The sequence below is a fragment of the Aspergillus affinis genome (genome assembly GCF_023601865.1).
Source record: "Aspergillus affinis strain CMG 70 chromosome Unknown NODE_58_length_197389_cov_86_389201, whole genome shotgun sequence".
NCBI classification, from domain to species: Eukaryota; Fungi; Ascomycota; class Eurotiomycetes; order Eurotiales; family Aspergillaceae; genus Aspergillus; species Aspergillus affinis.
Window position 1 is genome coordinate 92,536 of NW_026515839.1, and position 17,976 is coordinate 110,511.

Below are 17,976 nucleotides of genomic sequence, written 5' to 3' on the forward strand. Positions count from 1 at the left end.
CCGTTAATCTTATTTCCCTCGCTGCCGACGTTCGATCTCGACACCATCCCACAACGCCAAAATCAACATGCCTGCCTACGAACTCCGATCGGGGGGAGACGTGAAGAACAAGAAGCAAAGTGTGGCCGACCTGAAGTACCGACGATTGACCGAGCTCAATGCTCGTCTGAAGGAGGATTTGGACCGCCCCCGGGTGAAGGTGTCGGATGCCGCAGGATCGTACGTTGGGATCTCCCCATCATCAATGCGTTTCAACCTCGTTTGGCCTGCCCACGTGTACTAATCTGCCTCGTTCCTGTTTCGCAGATTGATCGATTATTGCAACAACACTCGCGACTTTATGGTGCCGTCCGTATGGGGTCCGGTATGCGATTTCTTTTGCTCTCAAGGAGATTCCCCGACGATCGCTAACCACGCATCCAGATTACCAAGCACGATGACCCCTATGCTCCTCCGCAGCAAAAGGGTTGCTGCACGGTCATGTAACGGATTCATGACATTTCGACGTCTCTTTTGAAATTGAACAGGACTGTGTCGGGTCGCAGTTCTTGCCTCTCTATTTGCCGCATATTATATCCTCATCGCTATGACCTTTTTTCACTTCTTACTACCCTAATTTATTTGTCGTGATATTTAACTTCTTCTCTTCTATCACTTTTCACTTCGTCAGTCTTGGGATATTACGCTGTCCTACCTTTTTTTACCTTTCTATACTACCTAGGGGAGAGAATCTTTCGAAGATGGAGTGAGAACGGCCGTTCCACGGGCCGCCGAAGGATCGCGCTGGACTTGCATAAACTTCGGATGCTGACCGGTGAAAAACCTGGTTCGGATTGTTGATGACCTTTTTTGATTTTTTCTTTTCTATCGCATTTTCCCTACTCGTCTTTTGAAAAACTCCTTGACCGTGGAATCTGTGTCAATTTCTCCCGACTTATCTCTTTTCAATTTTCCTTTTCTTTATTTCCTTATTCTCCGGATTTCCTTTGTTGCAGCAGTCAGTGAATTATGGACGGGTTTGTGGGATCAAACTATCAGCCGCCTGGATGGACAAAAGCAGATTAAATAACAAAAAAAGAACAGAATAATTTCACTCAGTCAAGCCTGACCGATGTAATATAGATGTTGTTATCGACTAGTGTTTATACTGTCATCATTTCCATGATCCTCGGTAGGTAGAGCGTAACATCATATCCCACCTGAGGGACGGAGAATTACGAAGATCATTCTGTAAGGTGAGCAGTGGCAGGTGGCAGTCAGCATGTACACTGTACACAGAAGTATTCTGGTTAGCTGAATGCATCCGAATCATGTGCCATGCAATAATCATCTGCACTGACCCGATCGATCGACATCCAGCCAGAATGCAGTGTATATTGCAGGGTGTATCAGAAAATGTTAAATCAACTCATGATCACAATGATGATAAAAACGATATCATCAGACAGAGAGAGATAAAATCAACCAGATAGAATATAGAATCCATAAACACGGACCACATCCATCCAGACCCAAGCAAAGCAGCCTTGCCGCTGACATCATCCGCCCTCCGAAACAACAGTCTCATTCCTTCTGCTTTGCTTTGCGTTTCCTTTTCCCTCCCCTCAGTTCCGTGAGTCTGACAGCCCCTCTTGCAGATCAAATTCCCGGTTTATACGGACCGATTCTTTTACATATTATTATTGATTCCTACACTTGACCTCTTTGCTAATATTTCCATATACACTGTACCAATACCCTCTCCCCTCTGGCCCTCCGTAAGCCACACCCAGCGGTCAAGAGACTGAAAGCAAAGAAACGATGTCCGAGCACCAACCGCCCCCAACCAGCGGCACCACCACAGGCACAACCCCTCCTCCTTCCGCCGCCACAGCCAGTGCCAACCCTGGCATTGGCGCCGCTGGAACGGAGCCGAGCCGTCCTGGTCCTCGTCCGCGCATTGCCATCCAATACTGTACGCAGTGTAAGTGGATGTTGAGGGCTGCCTATGTAGGTTTTCTTTTCCCTTTTCCCTTTTTGGTTTCCTTTTTGGGTTTTCTCTTTTGGCTAGGCGGGTGCGTACTTACGGTAGACGTACCTACTTGGTATATGTATACTGTTGGTGGTATATACACACATATATACATCCTCCTGGATACATACATGCATACCCTATAAACCTACACCCATTAATCTATGATCCATGAATAATAGTTCGCCCAAGAACTCCTCTCCACCTTCTCCACCGACCTCCAAGAAGTCTCCCTCGTCCCGAGCACGGGCGGGATCTTCACCGTGACGATATATCACACCCCGGGCAGTACCGAGTCAGAGTCAGAAACTACTCAGAGTACTCAATCTGACGGACAAGAAATCGCAACGCGGCTCTGGGATCGCAAGACTGATGGCGGGTTTCCTGGTTCGTCTTATACCCCCCCTTCCCCCTCCCTTCTCATTACTATTCCCTATTCCTTACTCCGCTTCCATTTTTCTCCTCGGCTTTTCTGTTTGATTATACCCTCGTCTCTATTCTATCTTGTTTGTTCTATTATATCTATGCTATGTATGGTATATGATTGGAACCACCATCTATCTTCATCTCCATCACCATATCTATCTACTCTGCAAGATAAGATATACCTACCTACCTACCTACCCTCATCTATACAAACACACCACTACTGATCCTGATACAATATAAAACTAACAACCCATCCAATTCCCCATTCCCACAAACAGAAGTAAAAGTCCTAAAATCACTCGTCAGAAACATCGTCTCGCCTGGAAGAAGCCTCGGACATACGGATCGGGCGTTGAATAAGGGACAGGGGCAGACATCCACTTTCACCCCTGCAGTCACTTCGACCTCGTCGAATGTGCAGACACAGGGACAGGGTCAGTCAGAGTCAAATGCAGATGCAGGGACGAAGGAATGTGAAGATTGTCGGTGATAATCCTACACTAGGGGTTGCAAGGATACAAGGATCTACTATTACTATCGATAACTAGAAAATAGATAGATAGACAATATCCTCGACAAGAACGTCTCATTCGAAATGAAATGATATTAATACTTTCATAAATATTAATATCTCAATATATATCCAAACCAGGCAGGCATGTGCATTTCACAAACATACCATACTATGCTAATATGAAAGAAAAATAAAAATAAAACGAACAAGACAAGATAAGAAGATCAAGATGAAAGCAAAATGCACAGGAGGAAACTATATAGAATCCCCAAGAGCAACTCAAGAAATGAAAGGCCAGGTAGACCTGGATTCTTCCAACTCAAAAACGCCAAACACGCACGCCCCCGACTCTAAATTTACCCTCCCAAAACCCAGAGCCTGCCTGTCCCTATTGCGAGGCAAAGAACAGAACCATATGTGAATAAGTGAATAAAGTAAGTGCCCCAACTCCATGTTGTTGTTGCAATTCGTTGAAAAAAAAAAAAAAAAAAGATAATCAAATCCGTCGGAGATCGTCGGCCATCCGACATCGACTGAGCCGGTCGAATAGATCGAGACCGTCCACTTTCTAGGCAAACGAGTTAAGCCAACCAAGGCATTCTCTCGTCAGGTCGCGCCGGATAGCGTCGTCAATATCGTCAGATATTCGTAAAAGAAGGGTGAAGAGTTGTTCCTGAAGAACTCGGATGCGACTCGAATATCGCGGCGCCCTCCAGTCAGAAAAGGTGTTGTTTTTTGGTTTGATAGCTCGATGTTCGTATGTTTACCGAGCATTGTCGTCACAATCATGCAATTCCATCGTAAAGAGAAGCCCATTGTCCCAAAGGATGAGGCTCTCACCATATACCTGTCCATTCATTTCCAAATGGATTTCCCAGCTACAAACACCGTTTTTTGTGAAAGAAGTAGATATATCAAAACATAGATCGGGAAAAATGATGGAAATTTTCCTCGATAAGAAGAATGGTAAGTAATAAGAAACAAAATCATTCATGATTCGCCGCTCAGTTCGTGTTGATGCGAATGATGATTTTTGCGCCGCCAAAAGGCCAACCGGAGACGGCTTCGGCGTTTGCGAGGTTGCTGCTGCGGTTGCTGCTGCTGTTCACCACCGGACATGTCATTCCAGTGGTGCGGATCATGGCCATGTTTCATACTCGCATCGGTCGACGTAGAATGAGAACTGCCGACACCGTTTTCTCGGCGCGGCGAGTTCAAGTGCAGGTGATGACCCTTGCTAGCGTCGTCCATCGGATGGGAGGTGGGACTGTTGGGAGATCGGGGATGCTGTTCCCCACTGTTGTCGGCGAAACTCGACGAGCTAGGGCGTGCGCTGCTGTCCCTTCCAAAGTCGTCCTGGTCTGGGCTGCCCTCCGGTGAAAGACCCTTTTCATCACCGCTGTCCACGGTGAGGAAGCTGGTGGCGTTTGTCGCAGGAGAGATGGGCGTCATGTTGTTGCTATAATTGCTGAGACTGTGCGTCCGAGTACAGCTGTTCCGTTGAGAGCTCGACGGGCCCGACGTGCGACCGGACGAGCCGGTGTTGGCGTGATGGCGGCGGTATGGCATGTTGCGCGAACTGCTGGGTCTTTCTCCGGTGCCGTCCTCGACCGAGTCATCGTGGTCTTGGTTTTCCTGCGCATAGACGACGGCGGCCAAAACAGCTGGGTCTTGGGAGGAAGTTGAAGAGCCGTTCGCATCACCGCTAGCGTGGTGGCCTGCAACATTCGCATGGGATGGCACCGGCGTCGTCGCATTTTCGGTTTCCGGAGATGCCTCTGCGATGGACATCCTGGCGAGATCAGGCACGGCACTGGAAGACTTTCGCGTCGGCGTTTCGGTCGTGAAGGGAATTCCGGTGATGTCCATCGATGGGCCGGGCGTATCCGGCGACATTACCGGGCTGATGGCGTTTTCGTTCAGGCTATCTCCCGATTGCGACGTGGATTCCGACGGCGACCGAATCGATCCAAAGTAATCATTGGCCTGGTTTCGGTTGTTCGTCGCAGTGGGCGGGAACACTGGCTTGACCGGCGTATCAGGGCCCGGCGTGGCCAACGGCGCACGGAGGCCTTGAAGACCTCTGATACTGGTCGCGGGGCTCTGCGTGCGGGGAGAAAGCACGTCCTCTGGGTTGAGCTCACCGCGCAACGCCTGTTTCTTTCGCTCCAGGTCGGCGAGCAGATGCCAATTAGACTGGTTGTTGCGGATGTGCTCAACGGTGAACTCCATGCCGGGCAAGATGTCCGCCACGCCTTCGAAGAGGGGGAGAGCGAATATCGACATGAACCCGATTTGGCCCGTCGCAAGCTTGAAGGTGTTCCCCAGTTCCGGAGGGCCGCCGAACAGAGCCGTTTCCATCCCGACCTCCTTCTCCATCTCTCCCTGGTTGGCGAATTCTTCCTGCAGGATTTTGGTCCACTTTTCCGCCACGTGCCACGGGCGTGCCACATTGCTGATGTCGGCGCATTTGATCAACAGGCCGCATAGGAGCGTCTTGTACATATCAAGATCCTGCGGCTTCCACCCGTCCAGAGATTTGCCATTCTCGTGGAACTTTTCCTGTAACGACCCGAGCCGCTCCATGAACTTCTGGTGAACGCCCATGTCGGTAGCGAGAATCGAGCTGATCAGAAGTTTGCGGAGTTGTTTATCCTTGAAGGCTGCGGGCCAGTAGCGACGGAGAATTTGCGAGAACGCGGCGCAGTGGAAGGCTTCCAAGACCGAGTTGTCGTTGTACAATTGGGCCAAAGGCGCATTGAGTTTGACCAAGAAAAAATTGTTCACACCGGGATGGCCGACATCATGTCCAATCGCAGAAATCAGCAACGTCAAAGTGTCGAACGGCGTCAGAAGAGTTGCGAGCGGCGAGATGGACTCAGGCTTCTGGGAAACGGATCCAACGGGCGGCAAGGCGCCAATGTGGAGCAGAAAACAGAATACGGACTGCAGAACATCGATAGCATGTCGGAAGTTGTGATAGAGGACGAAAGAGTTGTAGGAGGTGCGGCAGGCAAGCAAGAACTCCAAGAGCTCATCCGACGTGAGATGCCAATGTTCCAGGTTGGGTAGGGTGAAGGCGTGCTGGAGCATCTCAAACGCAGCTTGCACTAGCTCATCCTCGGAGAAATCGTGGCCATTGTACGACCATGACCCAATTTTCTCTCTTATGAGTTCCAAGCGTTCGGGCTGTATGTCCAGTTCCCTGCAAGCCAACATGAGCAAATCATCCGGAGGAAAAGGGTGGGACGTTTCGCCTACCGTTCCTGAAAATCTTCTATAAAGTCTTCGGGGTTGCAGATGCCCTTCATCAATTTCGATACCCTGCGAAAAAACACATGTTCATTAGCAACCACTCGCTGTTGGCCAAGGATTCCCCTCCGGCGCAAACCTACATGGCTTCTCTCAAATAAGCATAGGGCTGCTCATCATGCACGCCCACCCACGAGTGTTTGCGCAATTTCTTCTTCGATAAGAAGCGCGACTGCTCCTTCAGCGCAGATTTCCGAATCCTGAAAGCGTGTACGATGAGACCCTGCACTCTGGCCTTGTCTAGAGGAGCCGCTAGAACGTCCACCGCGCCGGCATCTAAACATCTCGAAATCTGCTGGAGCCCTGGAACCGGGACATCGCCGCGCTGGTCATCGGAAGGAGCGCTGGTGGGGACACCTTGCGGCGAGCGCAAAATTGCGACTGGCACGATGAGGTTCGGAGTTTCCTGGACTTGAATATCGGCGGATAATCCGGAGAGCAGCTTCAGATCGTATGTTCCTTCGGATTGCGACGAAAATGTGAATTGGCGATGTAACGACGTCGGTGAGGGAGGGGCGATTTCTGGCCACGAACCACGGCTGCTCTTGCGCCGAGATAGGCCGGACTCGGTGTCGTTCATGTCGATATCGAAGAACGCGAAGATGGGCGAACAGGACTTCATGCCCCTGTCATTGCATTCGGCCAATTTCGAGGCGAGAGAAGCTCCGGATTGGCAAAGGTAGACTACATTCCAACCCCATCGTTAGCACAAGGATCTAATCACAGGGTGGCTATAGCGAAACCGCAAGGTACATACTTCGATCGGAAACTCCCAACAAAAGCTTTACGTCGGAGCGAAGGGATTCGGGCTCGTCGGCAGTTAGAAAGGTATTGGCGTTAGCAGTATCTGCCGATCCATCGATTGACACCCATCGTTCCGAACTAACGCGATGATCAATATATACTGCTGAACATTCAATGCGATCCATGATGGCGGTTGGATTCGGTACACAAAGCGGAAAGGAAATTCGAGGTCGCAGTCCGTTTCACAACGCACTACGAGAAGCGAGAGAAAGAGAAGAGGACGTTAAGTTCTACTCGGTTAGCACCCGACCTTCATAAGGTTGAGATGCAATGGTTGAGGGCAAGCCGAGACGTGGGAGAAACGAGCGGCAGGCGGAAAATATACAAAAGGGAAGCGACGACGGTAACGTCTTGGGTGGTGAGAAGAAAATTGCTGCAATATCAAGGGAGTGAATGTAAGGTTTCGTTCTGTTGATTTGTATAACTGCGTCAGTAACCCTTTTTCTTTCATTTTTTCACGAGAGAGCTAGGAGGTGCAATCGGGGCAAAGGCGACAACGGCGTAACAGTCGAACCACGATATGCGACCAGAGAATCGGAGATCCCCGAACAACGATCCAGGTCGGAGCGCTCAATCGAACAATGTATTTGTCCACTGCGGGTTATCCTCCGGCAGATTGATTGAATGACCCAGTGACAATCGAGGGAGGTGGCCAGCGTCAGGATCTGTCGGAAATTCCCCTTTTCCCTGAGACATAATCCCAGTTCTTTGTACCGCACGCACGTTTTTTGTCGCTTTCCACCGACCGCGACCACCGGAGACGCAGGATCACTTACATTTCACAGTCGAGAAAGAAATTAAGAAGCGACCAAGGTCGACAGAAGAAAGGAATTGAGCGGCGAGAAAGGTGACCGAAAAGGAAGGCAATGGGGTTAGAAGTAGTACTCGAGAGGGTCACTTCGACGTTCCACGCAGACTAAAAGGCGGCCGGGAGTATTCAATCGGGGGAATCGCACGGGAATCGCGACACATCCAAGGATCGAGTGTCCAGTCCAAATTCGAAGGGGGTGAAAAAAGAGACAAAGAAAATACTAGGGCGTCATGACGGGCCACCAACCGGGCTGAACGGAGAGAAGATGAAGACGAAACAGTGGAAAGTGGAGAGGGAGAAATCGATCGGGTGGGTGACCCGGGGGGGGGGGAGGAGAAGAGAGGAGGAAGAGAGGGAGAGAGAGAGCGCGAGCAAAGCAAAGCAAAGTACGGGGTGAATGTCACAGATAAAGGGGCCGAAATGGCTTGAAGAGAAAGCCAGAAAGACAGACAGAGAGAAGGGAAAACAAGTCCCGAGACCAGACGGGAGGGACTTGCAAGGGGGGCGGAGGGTGTGTGGATGTGATGTGGGAATAGGTTCGGGCTTCAGAGGATGGTCCGTACTGCAATAATTCCAGTAAAAGAAAATAGGAACCCGGGAACAACGATAAAACGAAAGAAAAAAAAGAAAAAAAGAAGAAAGAAAAAAAGAAAAGAGAAAAAAGAAAAAGAAAAAAGGTTGCCAGTCAGTGGCAGTAAATGGTAACTTGGTAAAGTGAGGAGAAGGGAATGAACAGAGGCAGAACAAGAGGGGGAGTGGATGGCGAGAGGGCCTGCAACGGGCCAGAGGTTCGGACAGGCGATATGACCGGGGATGCTGATAATTGGTGAGCGAGGGAAAAAGAGAGGAGAAATGAGAGGTGAAAGGATGGGAACCGAGAGAGAGAAAGAGAGAAAGACAGGGAGAGACGAAGGGCAAAAAAAGTGGAGGAGGGCGAGGAAAGTGTGGGTTGAGGTTCTTTGGGCAGTGCGATCCAAGGCTTCGAATCGATCGTCTGGCACTGAGGGACCGATGGGGAGATAGAGAGTGTGGAGTATGCACTGGATCAATGATTCTACTGCGTAGGTGTTCGTTACTCAGCTCCGTTGTTTAACTAACTACTGAGTACTGAGTAGTTATTCAGTGAGGATGACTGGCAAAAGAAACGACTTGCAGAGAAGACATGATTCTTCCAGACTTCCAGAAGGTCGCGGCACGGCGGGTGCGGGCGTCGTCAGAGACTCGCCGATGGGGCCGATCCGGTACTGGTATTTTTATTTATTCCGTCGGTCCTCCTCACCAGAGGCAGTCTAGATTCTGCCCGCGATATTACGATCATCTGATGGCCTGCCTGGATCTTGTTTTTTGACTCACTATCGGGACCGTGACCGGGATCGATATAAAATGTCCACGTTAGTCCTCCAGAGTCCAGGCATGAATTCCCTCCTCTTCTTCGTCGTAGGTAGGTATGTACCTAATATACTTAATACCCTACACACAGGGATCGAATCCTCAGCCCCAGCATCTAGGGAGAGGAGCGATGAACATCCGGAGTACACCGTATAGAAATCACCCCACGATCCCTGTACCCTGTCTACTCCGTACAGATAGTACAGAGTATATACTAGATACTCATCCATCCCTCCATTCCGACGGAAAGATACTCCGTAGACAGGAAAAAAAAAAAAAAAAAAAAAAAAAAAAAAAAAAGAGAGAGAGACAGATAAAGTGAGCGGAGAGAGTGGAGCGGGGACGAAATGGTTAGTCCAGGACAGGCTTCGTGGGTTTTCTAGAATCTCGCGGGCTGGACGGAATCCATCGACTACGCCAGACTAAGAATAACCTCCGCCTCACAGGATGGTCGAAGGATTTCGGTCGCATCGTGTCCCACTGACTCAGTCGTCAGTCATCACTTGTCTTTCCTATTTTTATTTTTCTTTCTCTTTTGATTTTCGCTACCGGGCGTGGTTTGTGGACTGATCTGAAGAGAGAAAGCCTGGGTAAGTGAGGCAGAGATCTACAGAGTACAGAGTGGAGGGAAGCAATCATCTACTTCGTACTACGTACCAGTCGTACTCCGTACTACGAGTAAGTAAAAAGCCAGCTGTAATTTTGGGCGATCTTTGTTTGTGATTCTAGAAATTCCATCCGCATTCCTGCAGCGACTGACTTGGCAACACGTTGAGGGGAAGCTGAGCTGGTTGGAGCCCTCAGGGGTGGCAACCAACCACTGACGCAACTCCCTGAAGGTGATGCATTATGATATAATCGGCGTGGTACAGAGGTGTAGGAGGCAACATCTGTACACGGAGTATGAGTAGGGAGTATTGATTCGATTTATTTGATTGTGTTATTGCCGAACTCTCGAGTCCGAGTCCTCGACTCTCTCTTTTCTCCCTGTCCTCAATTTACGCTGCATTCCGGGGTAACGGTCGATCATGCGATCATGCGATCAGGTCTCCAGCATCCCTCCCTCGCGATGACGATGATTCGATCTTTTTTTATTACTCATTAATTTTCGGTGTTTTCTTTTTTTAACCGGGTTGGCACTGGCACTGGCTGGCACTGACTAGCAGAGGTGAGGGACTTTCAAAACCCACGGGATAAATTTTCATGCTTAATCAATTTACCTGAATATTATTCTTGCAAGTAAATGTGGACTCGTCTTGAGAAAGTGGGCAGGAAAAAGTGGACTCAGGTCGGCCGATTATCTAATTAGTTGCCTGACTGCCTGGGGCCATAGTCTTTGCAAATCCCGTCACGCCGATTCGTTCCGCGTCTGCCAAAGGGCGGGGAGTACTGAGTAGACTAGGTTCCCCAGTGACGGTTACTCAGTAGGACGGTGTAGGTAGGTAGCCTAGTTCCCCGGGAACCAACTGGACTTTCTTTGTGTTCCATGTGAGGAGGTCGAACAGATCGAGCTCTTTTAAACTCTATGTTTGCTGTTCACCTACCAGTCGACGATCCACCGATCTGAGGGCGTACCTTACTTACGACGGAGTACCTACTCTTGGGCAAGGAATCCCGCGAGATCCTATCCTATCTGGAGACATACGGAGTACATCGTACCACCCATATTACCTGCTCCTGCTACTAAGGTCGGTATATGCTGTACGTAGGGAGTCCAAGGCCGGTCGCATGTGGCTCGACCACTATATATCTGCGGAATAGGAACATCGACCCCCTCGCATTCAGGGATCATCCCCGCCGTCCTCTCGCCCTCTCTCCTCTACCCCGGAGTCCCATCCATGTCGTTTCGTTCTACTAGGTTTTCTCGTCCCCCCAAGTCCACAGACAAGGTACGCTACCCCGCATCGCCGTGGCGGGCCAAGTCGACCCGGGACCGGGGGTCGCCTTTGTTTGAATCCGGGGTCGGGATTGGACATCGTATTTAGAAGTGTACATTTAGAACTGATTAGCTTCTCTCATTCATCGTCGTGGTAGTATCGGTGCGATTGTAAATGCAAAATCCTGAACGCTGAGGGATGGAAACCTGCCCATGCACCTTCCCCTAACTTCCTAATCCCAGACAGACTTCTCGTAAATGGCGGTGTAATCAAGACACGGCGGCTTCCGTAAAACGCATGGAAGAGAAAATGTAGGACCAAGGAAAATACACACGGAAACATCGAAAAGGAATAAAATTCATGGGGTACAAAGAAAAGAAAAGAAAAGAAAACATGTCGAGGGTAAAATGAACGAACATTAAATAAAGAACAACAGAGGTAAATCGGTTAAAAGTCTAAAAAGCAACGCTGATGGCAAGTATCCCAAACCCCACTTTTAAATGCCAGAGACGGGAAACAGGAAATCGAGGAAACGAAGAAACTATCGTACACAAGGGGTAGGTGGAAAGGCTAAGACATTTGCCTTAGGAGAGCAAGTTCTTCAACGACGGGCTGGCGCTGGCACCAGACGACCCGTTGGTGCCGTTGGTGTGCCGACTGCTGCTCGTGAGGGCCGCCGGTGCCAGGACGGGCGTCTCCTCCAACTTGGCCGGGGTGAGTCCCCGGGGATCGACGTGCGCCTGGGAAACTGGCGGCGACTGGGTCGCCGCCTTCAAGACGCGGTCAACCGAGTAGACACGTGCCGGCGGCCCGCCATTCAGGGCACTGAGCGAATGCGGAGGCGAGTGTCGAACCATTGTTGCTTGCACGTCCGGAGGTGAGGCTGATGGCGCGTACGCACGTGACCCTGCCGTGTGTGAGGGATGAGGCGAGGACATGGCGACGGGCCCGTAGGGACTTTGATGGGGTGGGTACGGCTGAGGAGGCGGGTGGGCAGGATGAGCTCCGCTGTAGTGAGGCGGAGGCGCGTGGTGGGAAGGCGAAGGCGCATATCCATTCATGTGGTGTGCTGTCGGCGGCGGCGGCGGCGGTCCCGGAGGCCCTCCGCGGTAACTGGGAATTGGGATGCCGTTTCGGAGCTTGTTGTCGCCGTAATCACTCGGTCGTTGCTCATATCCCGCGTACCATTCCGGTCCGTTGTGTCCATTTTGCGGGGGTGCGATCGGCCTTGGAAGGACTCCTCCCGTCTGCGGAGGATGCGCGTGAGGCGCGTAAGAGTGGCCGTGGTATTCGGCAAGTCGAGGAGCCGGAAGGACAGGACGCTGAGCGGAGTACGGAGACGGCCGTGGCTCGGGAGATGGCTGAGCCGCTATTTTCTTGAGGTGGCATTTATGGCATTCGTACAACGCCTGGCCTTGCGGGCCTCCAGGTCCGTCGAGACTAGTCGTATTTCGCTCGGCAAGGCTGTACTCCCCGTTGAGCTTCGGGAGCGGTGGCTGCGAGGGGGTTCGATGAAGGTACGGTGGGCTCGCCGATGCAGCACTCGGATATCTGGGTCCGGCAGGTTCATTCAAGCCTCCACCATTGAGCAATGGCGTACCGTGATGAACAATGGTCGCCAACCGTGATTTATCCACGGGCCACCACCTGGGGCTGTACGCGGTCGAGCAACGTGCACATTTCTTCGTCGTATCTCCTCCGCCGAGGATCCGGGCCGGGGGGCGATTGTCGGAATCGATGTCCATCTCGTCCGGGGCAGCCTCGGGCGATGTAACGGTGTTCTTCGGATTGTCCTTGACAGTAATCGGTTGGGGATTGGAGATACCATTGGCAGCACAAGCCGACCGGCGGCTTATCACGGATGTCCCTCCATGCGATGACGCGCTAGGATATTGCTGCACAGAGGCAGCCCTCCGTTCAGTCTCGGTCTTGCTCAGATCCGCTTGCTTGTAGATCTCAGAAAACCGCGCGAGGGCGTTTTCGCCATCTTCCCCAGTTGGCTCGCCGATTTCGTGGACAACGGAAGTCACGGTGTGGTTAGGACACCAGATCCCTGCCGTGATGACTCCCGTCTCCTCGCCAAGCTTGACGCTACTCACGGAATCTCTTCGCGAGCCTTTGACGGGTGTCACGTGAAACCCAAAAAGATAGTTCGCCTGGTGCGCACAGCCGACGTGGAACCGAGCATTGCAGCCGTTGAAATGGCACGGCACGCATGCTCCCCGGGTGGAGTTGCAAATCTTACACTCCTCTTGATGCCGTTCCGAGGGAATGAGTCCGAATCCCTCTGCAACTTCCAGACTTTTCGCGTCGCGAAACTTGATTTCCGGCGTCCAGACCGCGCAAGTAACATGAACCCAGTTGCTGCCGGTAGTCGCTTTGAGTGGTTCTCGAGGACCGACCGGTTTCCCCACGGCTTCTTGTCTTTGTCGATACAGCTTGATGGCCTCGCTCACCATTTCCTTTTCCAGTCTCTCCTTCTCCCGGTCTCGTTCACTCTTCTTCTTGTGGGTCGATCTCGGGGTCTCCATCAGCTCATGTTCAGTCCAGGTCACCGGACACAAGACACATTCGTAGCGAGTCGAGAGTTTCGGGCTCCGATCGTTCGAGCACATATCGCACAACCACTTGACACAATTGCTAGTCGGGCTGACGCCATAGCATCTTCGGTGGACGGTTAGACGGCAGTCTCGGCAGGAAAGATGCTGATCGCCCATGGGTTCCATCTTGTTGCAAACGGCGCAAGGGAGCGTTTTGGCCCTGGGAGGATCCGGGTGGATGGGCGGCGGATCCGGAGCCTTTTCGGGGGCTGGTTTCTTCTTCGGTGGGGGCTCGACTGAAGTGGCTGTAGAGTTGGCACCACTATCCTTGTCGTTAATGGGCCTCCTTTTCTTGGTCGACTCTTGCTGCACCTGGGGATTGGCGTTCACCACGACACCAATCGAGGCGGCCGTAGCCGCGGTCGCGGGACTGATGCTGATTGGGATTTCCGTTCCGAGGAGAAGTTGGACCAGCAGTTCTTCGTCCATGCGCCGGCGCCACGACTTGTTGCCGCTTTGGTTAACGCGTTTGGCGACCTCATCAACGCTCTCCCACTGGATGCCGTATTTCCGCCACAGCAGAGCGCAACGCAGACAGAGGGCCACGGTAAGCTGCGGGCCTTTGTCGCGTTGCCTAGAAGACGGCTCGCTCGGCGTCGTGGTGCCGGGCGGAACTCCCGGGGCACGTCGCCATTGGCGTGATGTTCGTTCCAAGCAGAACTTGCACTGAAATCCGCGTTTCTTCTCGGTTGCTTTGTCGTTGTCATATGCGGAGTCGTCGTGGTCGTCTGCCACGTCGTCAACAAGCTTTGCAGCACTGCTTCGCTTAGCTTCCTTCTTGCCCCGCCGACCTTCATAGGTGCCCCATATTTGGCGACCGCGATTCGTCCTTTTCCACATGTAATAAAAGCGAACAATCTGACGATGCGGCACCGTGCCGACATGTTTGGTCACATGACGCAGCTCCGACCCAAACTTGGAGACCCCCTGCTCGAACAGCTTCACCTCATCCGGGCTCAGATGCGGTTCCTTGAGGTCCTCGTACTTGTTCATCTGCTTCAACTTGCCTAGGGCGACATCAGCGTCGAAACTATTAGAGTACAGTAGTTCCAAGGCTTTGTCCAGAAAATTCGTAGAGTATGGTGTCACATCCAGGTCGGGCGCTATTTCCTTTGCCCGGGCCATGTATCGATCGATAAACTGCTCGCGGTCGGTGGGGTTCAGATCTGCGCCGGGGGCGTCTTCCTCGCCGCGTAAAGAAAGTTGGGTCGGAGTGGGCATTTTGAATAGCGGTTCTGCGGTGTAAACTTGCTTCCCGTCGACGGTGACCAGCTCATCCTCGCCTCTTGGTACGTACCCCTTCGGCTCATCTAGGACATATTTCGGTCGATTGGCTCTTTCTTGCTTCGCGGCTTCTTGGGCGGCGTGTGCTTCCTTGGCGAGTTTCGAATCCTTCCGATTGCTGGAGCCCTTGGGGAGCTTCTTTTTGATGTCTACCGGCTTGACGTATTTCACGGGGCGTCCAAGCCACTCAGTGACTTGAGCCTGGTGTCGTCCACCTAAACGGGAACTCGCTCGAGGGTATATTCGGTCGTCGTAGTCGAGAGCATCTTCAACGTTGCAATGGTGGCCTAGATAGCGATACGGCCACATCCGCGCTTGCGCCTTCTGTTCTTCCGTAGCTGGTCGGGTCGCCTGCTCCTCGACGGGTGCGGGGGTATTACCGGCCGTATCGGTTGCGACATGTGGTTCTTCTTCTTCCTCCTCGACGATTTCTTCCTCGACCTCTGGCTGCGTTTCGCCGAGAACCGGAGTATGTCGAGCCTCAAGTTTGCGCTCTTGGGCTCGACTACAGGCGGCGCAGGCCCACGCGAATCCTCGTGCCGGTTTTTTGGTCAGGACGGGTCGTACACATAACATATGGTATGTTTCGTGGCAAACGGCACAGTCCACAGAGTTATTGCTCGCGGCATACAAGCTACACCGCTTGCAAGTTTTGACCGCACTGCATAACTCCTTACCTCTCCCAATTTCCACAAGAACAAACCGCCAGCGCTCATCCAGAACCTTCTTGACATTCGAAGGGACGTTAATCACCTTTTTGGTGGGAATTACCTCATAATACCGATGGATGTAACGGTCGAACATCTTGTCATACCAGAAGCAGTCTCGGCTCTTCCGATATTCGTCGGAGTCTTCAATCTCCGACGAATGCGCGATGTGGCATTTCCCTCGTAGTGAGGTAAGCGGGCACGTGTCGGAGTGCATCGACGCAAATACAAGCCTCGTATCGGCCACCTTGCGTTGAATGTCACGTGGTCGATAATACCAATTCACCCGCAGCGCCTCGATCGGGCCGGAGGGCGCGTTTCTGGAAGGGATGAACTCCATAATCCGCGCCAGATAATACGGTTCACCCGGCGGTTCGCAGATGAGATAAACATGGTCTAAAGGGGGAAGAGTCAATCATAATAAATTTCAATAGAGAAACGAAGGCTGGGGAAAACCCAAGACAAGATAAAAATTTAAAAAAAAAAAAATAAAGGCAGACACTCACCATTCACCGCAAATGTGGTGCCATCGTCAGCCGTGATTTTTCCATCTTCCAAGTAGGCGCCGCGACTCTCGAAAGAGACCATGTTAGATTCACCGTGTCCCTGGGTAGCTCCCGGGGCTGTTGTGAAGACCTTCTTGGTTGCGTTGCCATTGGGGGTGTTGGTACTTGACGAACTGGCGGGTTGTTTTCGTTTCCTCGAAGTTGACGACCCGCCGGTCTCCTCAGGCTTGGCAGAAAAGGACGAAGTGCCAGGAATCGAATCTTTGGCGGCGAAGGCGACGTTTGCACCATTCACCGCCGTTTGATTTTTCCGCGCGTTTGAAGACGACAGCGTTGACTTTTCGGCTTCTTGTTTTGAGCCATTCGGGGTGTTGTTAGCATTGGGGTTGACACCACTCGTCCGCTTGCCAGATTTGATTGCGGGTTGGGAGGCCTCTAGATCCATGTCGATGTCGCGATCCTCCGCGTAGTTAGGACGGGGAGCAGCATTACGGCCTCTGGAACGGGTGCCATAAGGAGCCGGAGTAGCAGAGGTGCTGGGTGGCTCCGTACCAGCAGCCTCTGAAGGAGATGCGCTGGTGGCCATGAGTTGAGTGGGCGGGTCATTCACGGTGGCGGCCCCTTGGGGGGTGGGAGAGTCGGCCGATTCCGTTCGTGAAGATTGACCAGGGGTGGGCATGCGTCGTTGGCCGGCAGCAACAGGAGCACCAGAGGGAGAGTCGGGACTCACGTGTTGCTGCGACTTCTGGGGCGGTGACCTATCCGAGGCCATGACCAACCCTCAAGCGCGAAAGGAGAAAAAAAGGATGAAAGATCAGGGACAAAAAAATGAAAAACAAAAATCAAAGACCCGTGAGGAAGCAGCAATGCGCCTCCAGCGCTGCGTCGGAGGGTCTTCGATACGGGTGGGAACACCGAATGCCTCGGACGCAGAGATGCAAAAGCTCAGCAACGGGCCGTGTCGGGTAGAAGATCCCTCATGAGATGTGATGGTGCAGATGGTTGGTGTCGAACACTATCCGCCGAGTATCAGAAGAGGGAGGAAGAGAAAAAGAGAAATGGGGGAAAACGAAAAAGGGAGAAAAGGTGCTGGAGGGCAAGAGTGTCGGCCCAAAATGGACTAGAGCGTCACTTTCGTTGCCCAGGTTAGAAAATCGTAATCGTCCTATCTCCCCTTCTCGTTTCCTGCTTTTTTTCCCCTTTGAATGGTGCCTTTGGTTTTCCGCAAGGGAGTTGGAAGGTCAATGGCGAATTGAGGAAAACGAAAAATGGCACACAGGCGTACCCGACTATCAGGATCGACAACCAGCCGGGAATGACAAGAATAAACTACTAGCCGAAAGAGAATCGAACCTTCGAAGACCTCCGAGCAGGGAAGACAAAAGACGAAAGACGAATATATGTAGGAAGGAAAAATTTACGAGACAAGATGAGACAAGATAAAGGAGAGAAAGGAAAGAAATTAAAAAAAGGAAGGGGAAAGAAAAAGAAAACGGGCTGTCAAAGGTGCTTGTAGTCCAATGATAGTAACAGTGCAGTGAAAGCAACACAAGAACAAAGCCCTTAGAACCGATTGGGGGGGGGGTGTAGAGAAGACCCCGTGGCGTGAGTGTAGTAAATGAAGAGTAAACGAATCTGGAACAGACGTAGCCAGCCGATAATAGACTCGAACTAGTGGATAGTCTGACCGGGTGTATGCAAGTGCAGCGAAGGGGGGAGGGAAGATGGGAGT

General features: G+C 51.9%; 4 protein-coding genes across 4 annotated transcripts; 2 read left to right on the forward strand and 2 right to left on the reverse strand.

The window, feature by feature from the left end:
• Nucleotides 1-67: 67 nt before the first annotated feature.
• On the forward strand, nt 68-486 carry KD926_008630 (guanine nucleotide-binding protein subunit gamma; the record flags this gene model as incomplete). The annotated part of the gene is made up of 3 exons (XM_053101374.1): nt 68-219; nt 307-364; nt 424-486. The coding sequence occupies 3 exons, from the start codon at nt 68-70 to the stop codon at nt 484-486; spliced, it is 273 nt and encodes a 90-aa protein (XP_052955048.1).
• A 1,314-nt stretch (nt 487-1,800) lies between these two features.
• Nucleotides 1,801-2,930, forward strand: KD926_008631 (SelT/SelW/SelH family protein; the record flags this gene model as incomplete). The annotated part of the gene is made up of 3 exons (XM_053101375.1): nt 1,801-1,989; nt 2,194-2,398; nt 2,836-2,930. 3 exons carry the CDS (start codon nt 1,801-1,803, stop codon nt 2,928-2,930), a joined length of 489 nt encoding a protein of 162 aa, XP_052955049.1.
• Nucleotides 2,931-3,944: 1,014 nt separating this feature from the next.
• Nucleotides 3,945-7,195, reverse strand: pdeB (3',5'-cyclic-nucleotide phosphodiesterase PDE2; the record flags this gene model as incomplete). The annotated part of the gene is made up of 4 exons (XM_053101376.1): nt 3,945-6,159; nt 6,216-6,278; nt 6,350-6,950; nt 7,024-7,195. 4 exons carry the CDS (start codon nt 7,193-7,195, stop codon nt 3,945-3,947), a joined length of 3,051 nt encoding a protein of 1,016 aa, XP_052955050.1.
• Nucleotides 7,196-11,731: 4,536 nt separating this feature from the next.
• Nucleotides 11,732-17,016, reverse strand: KD926_008633 (DNA-binding E3 ubiquitin-protein ligase SNT2; the record flags this gene model as incomplete). The annotated part of the gene is made up of 2 exons (XM_053101377.1): nt 11,732-16,134; nt 16,245-17,016. 2 exons carry the CDS (start codon nt 17,014-17,016, stop codon nt 11,732-11,734), a joined length of 5,175 nt encoding a protein of 1,724 aa, XP_052955051.1.
• Nucleotides 17,017-17,976: the final 960 nt, after the last annotated feature.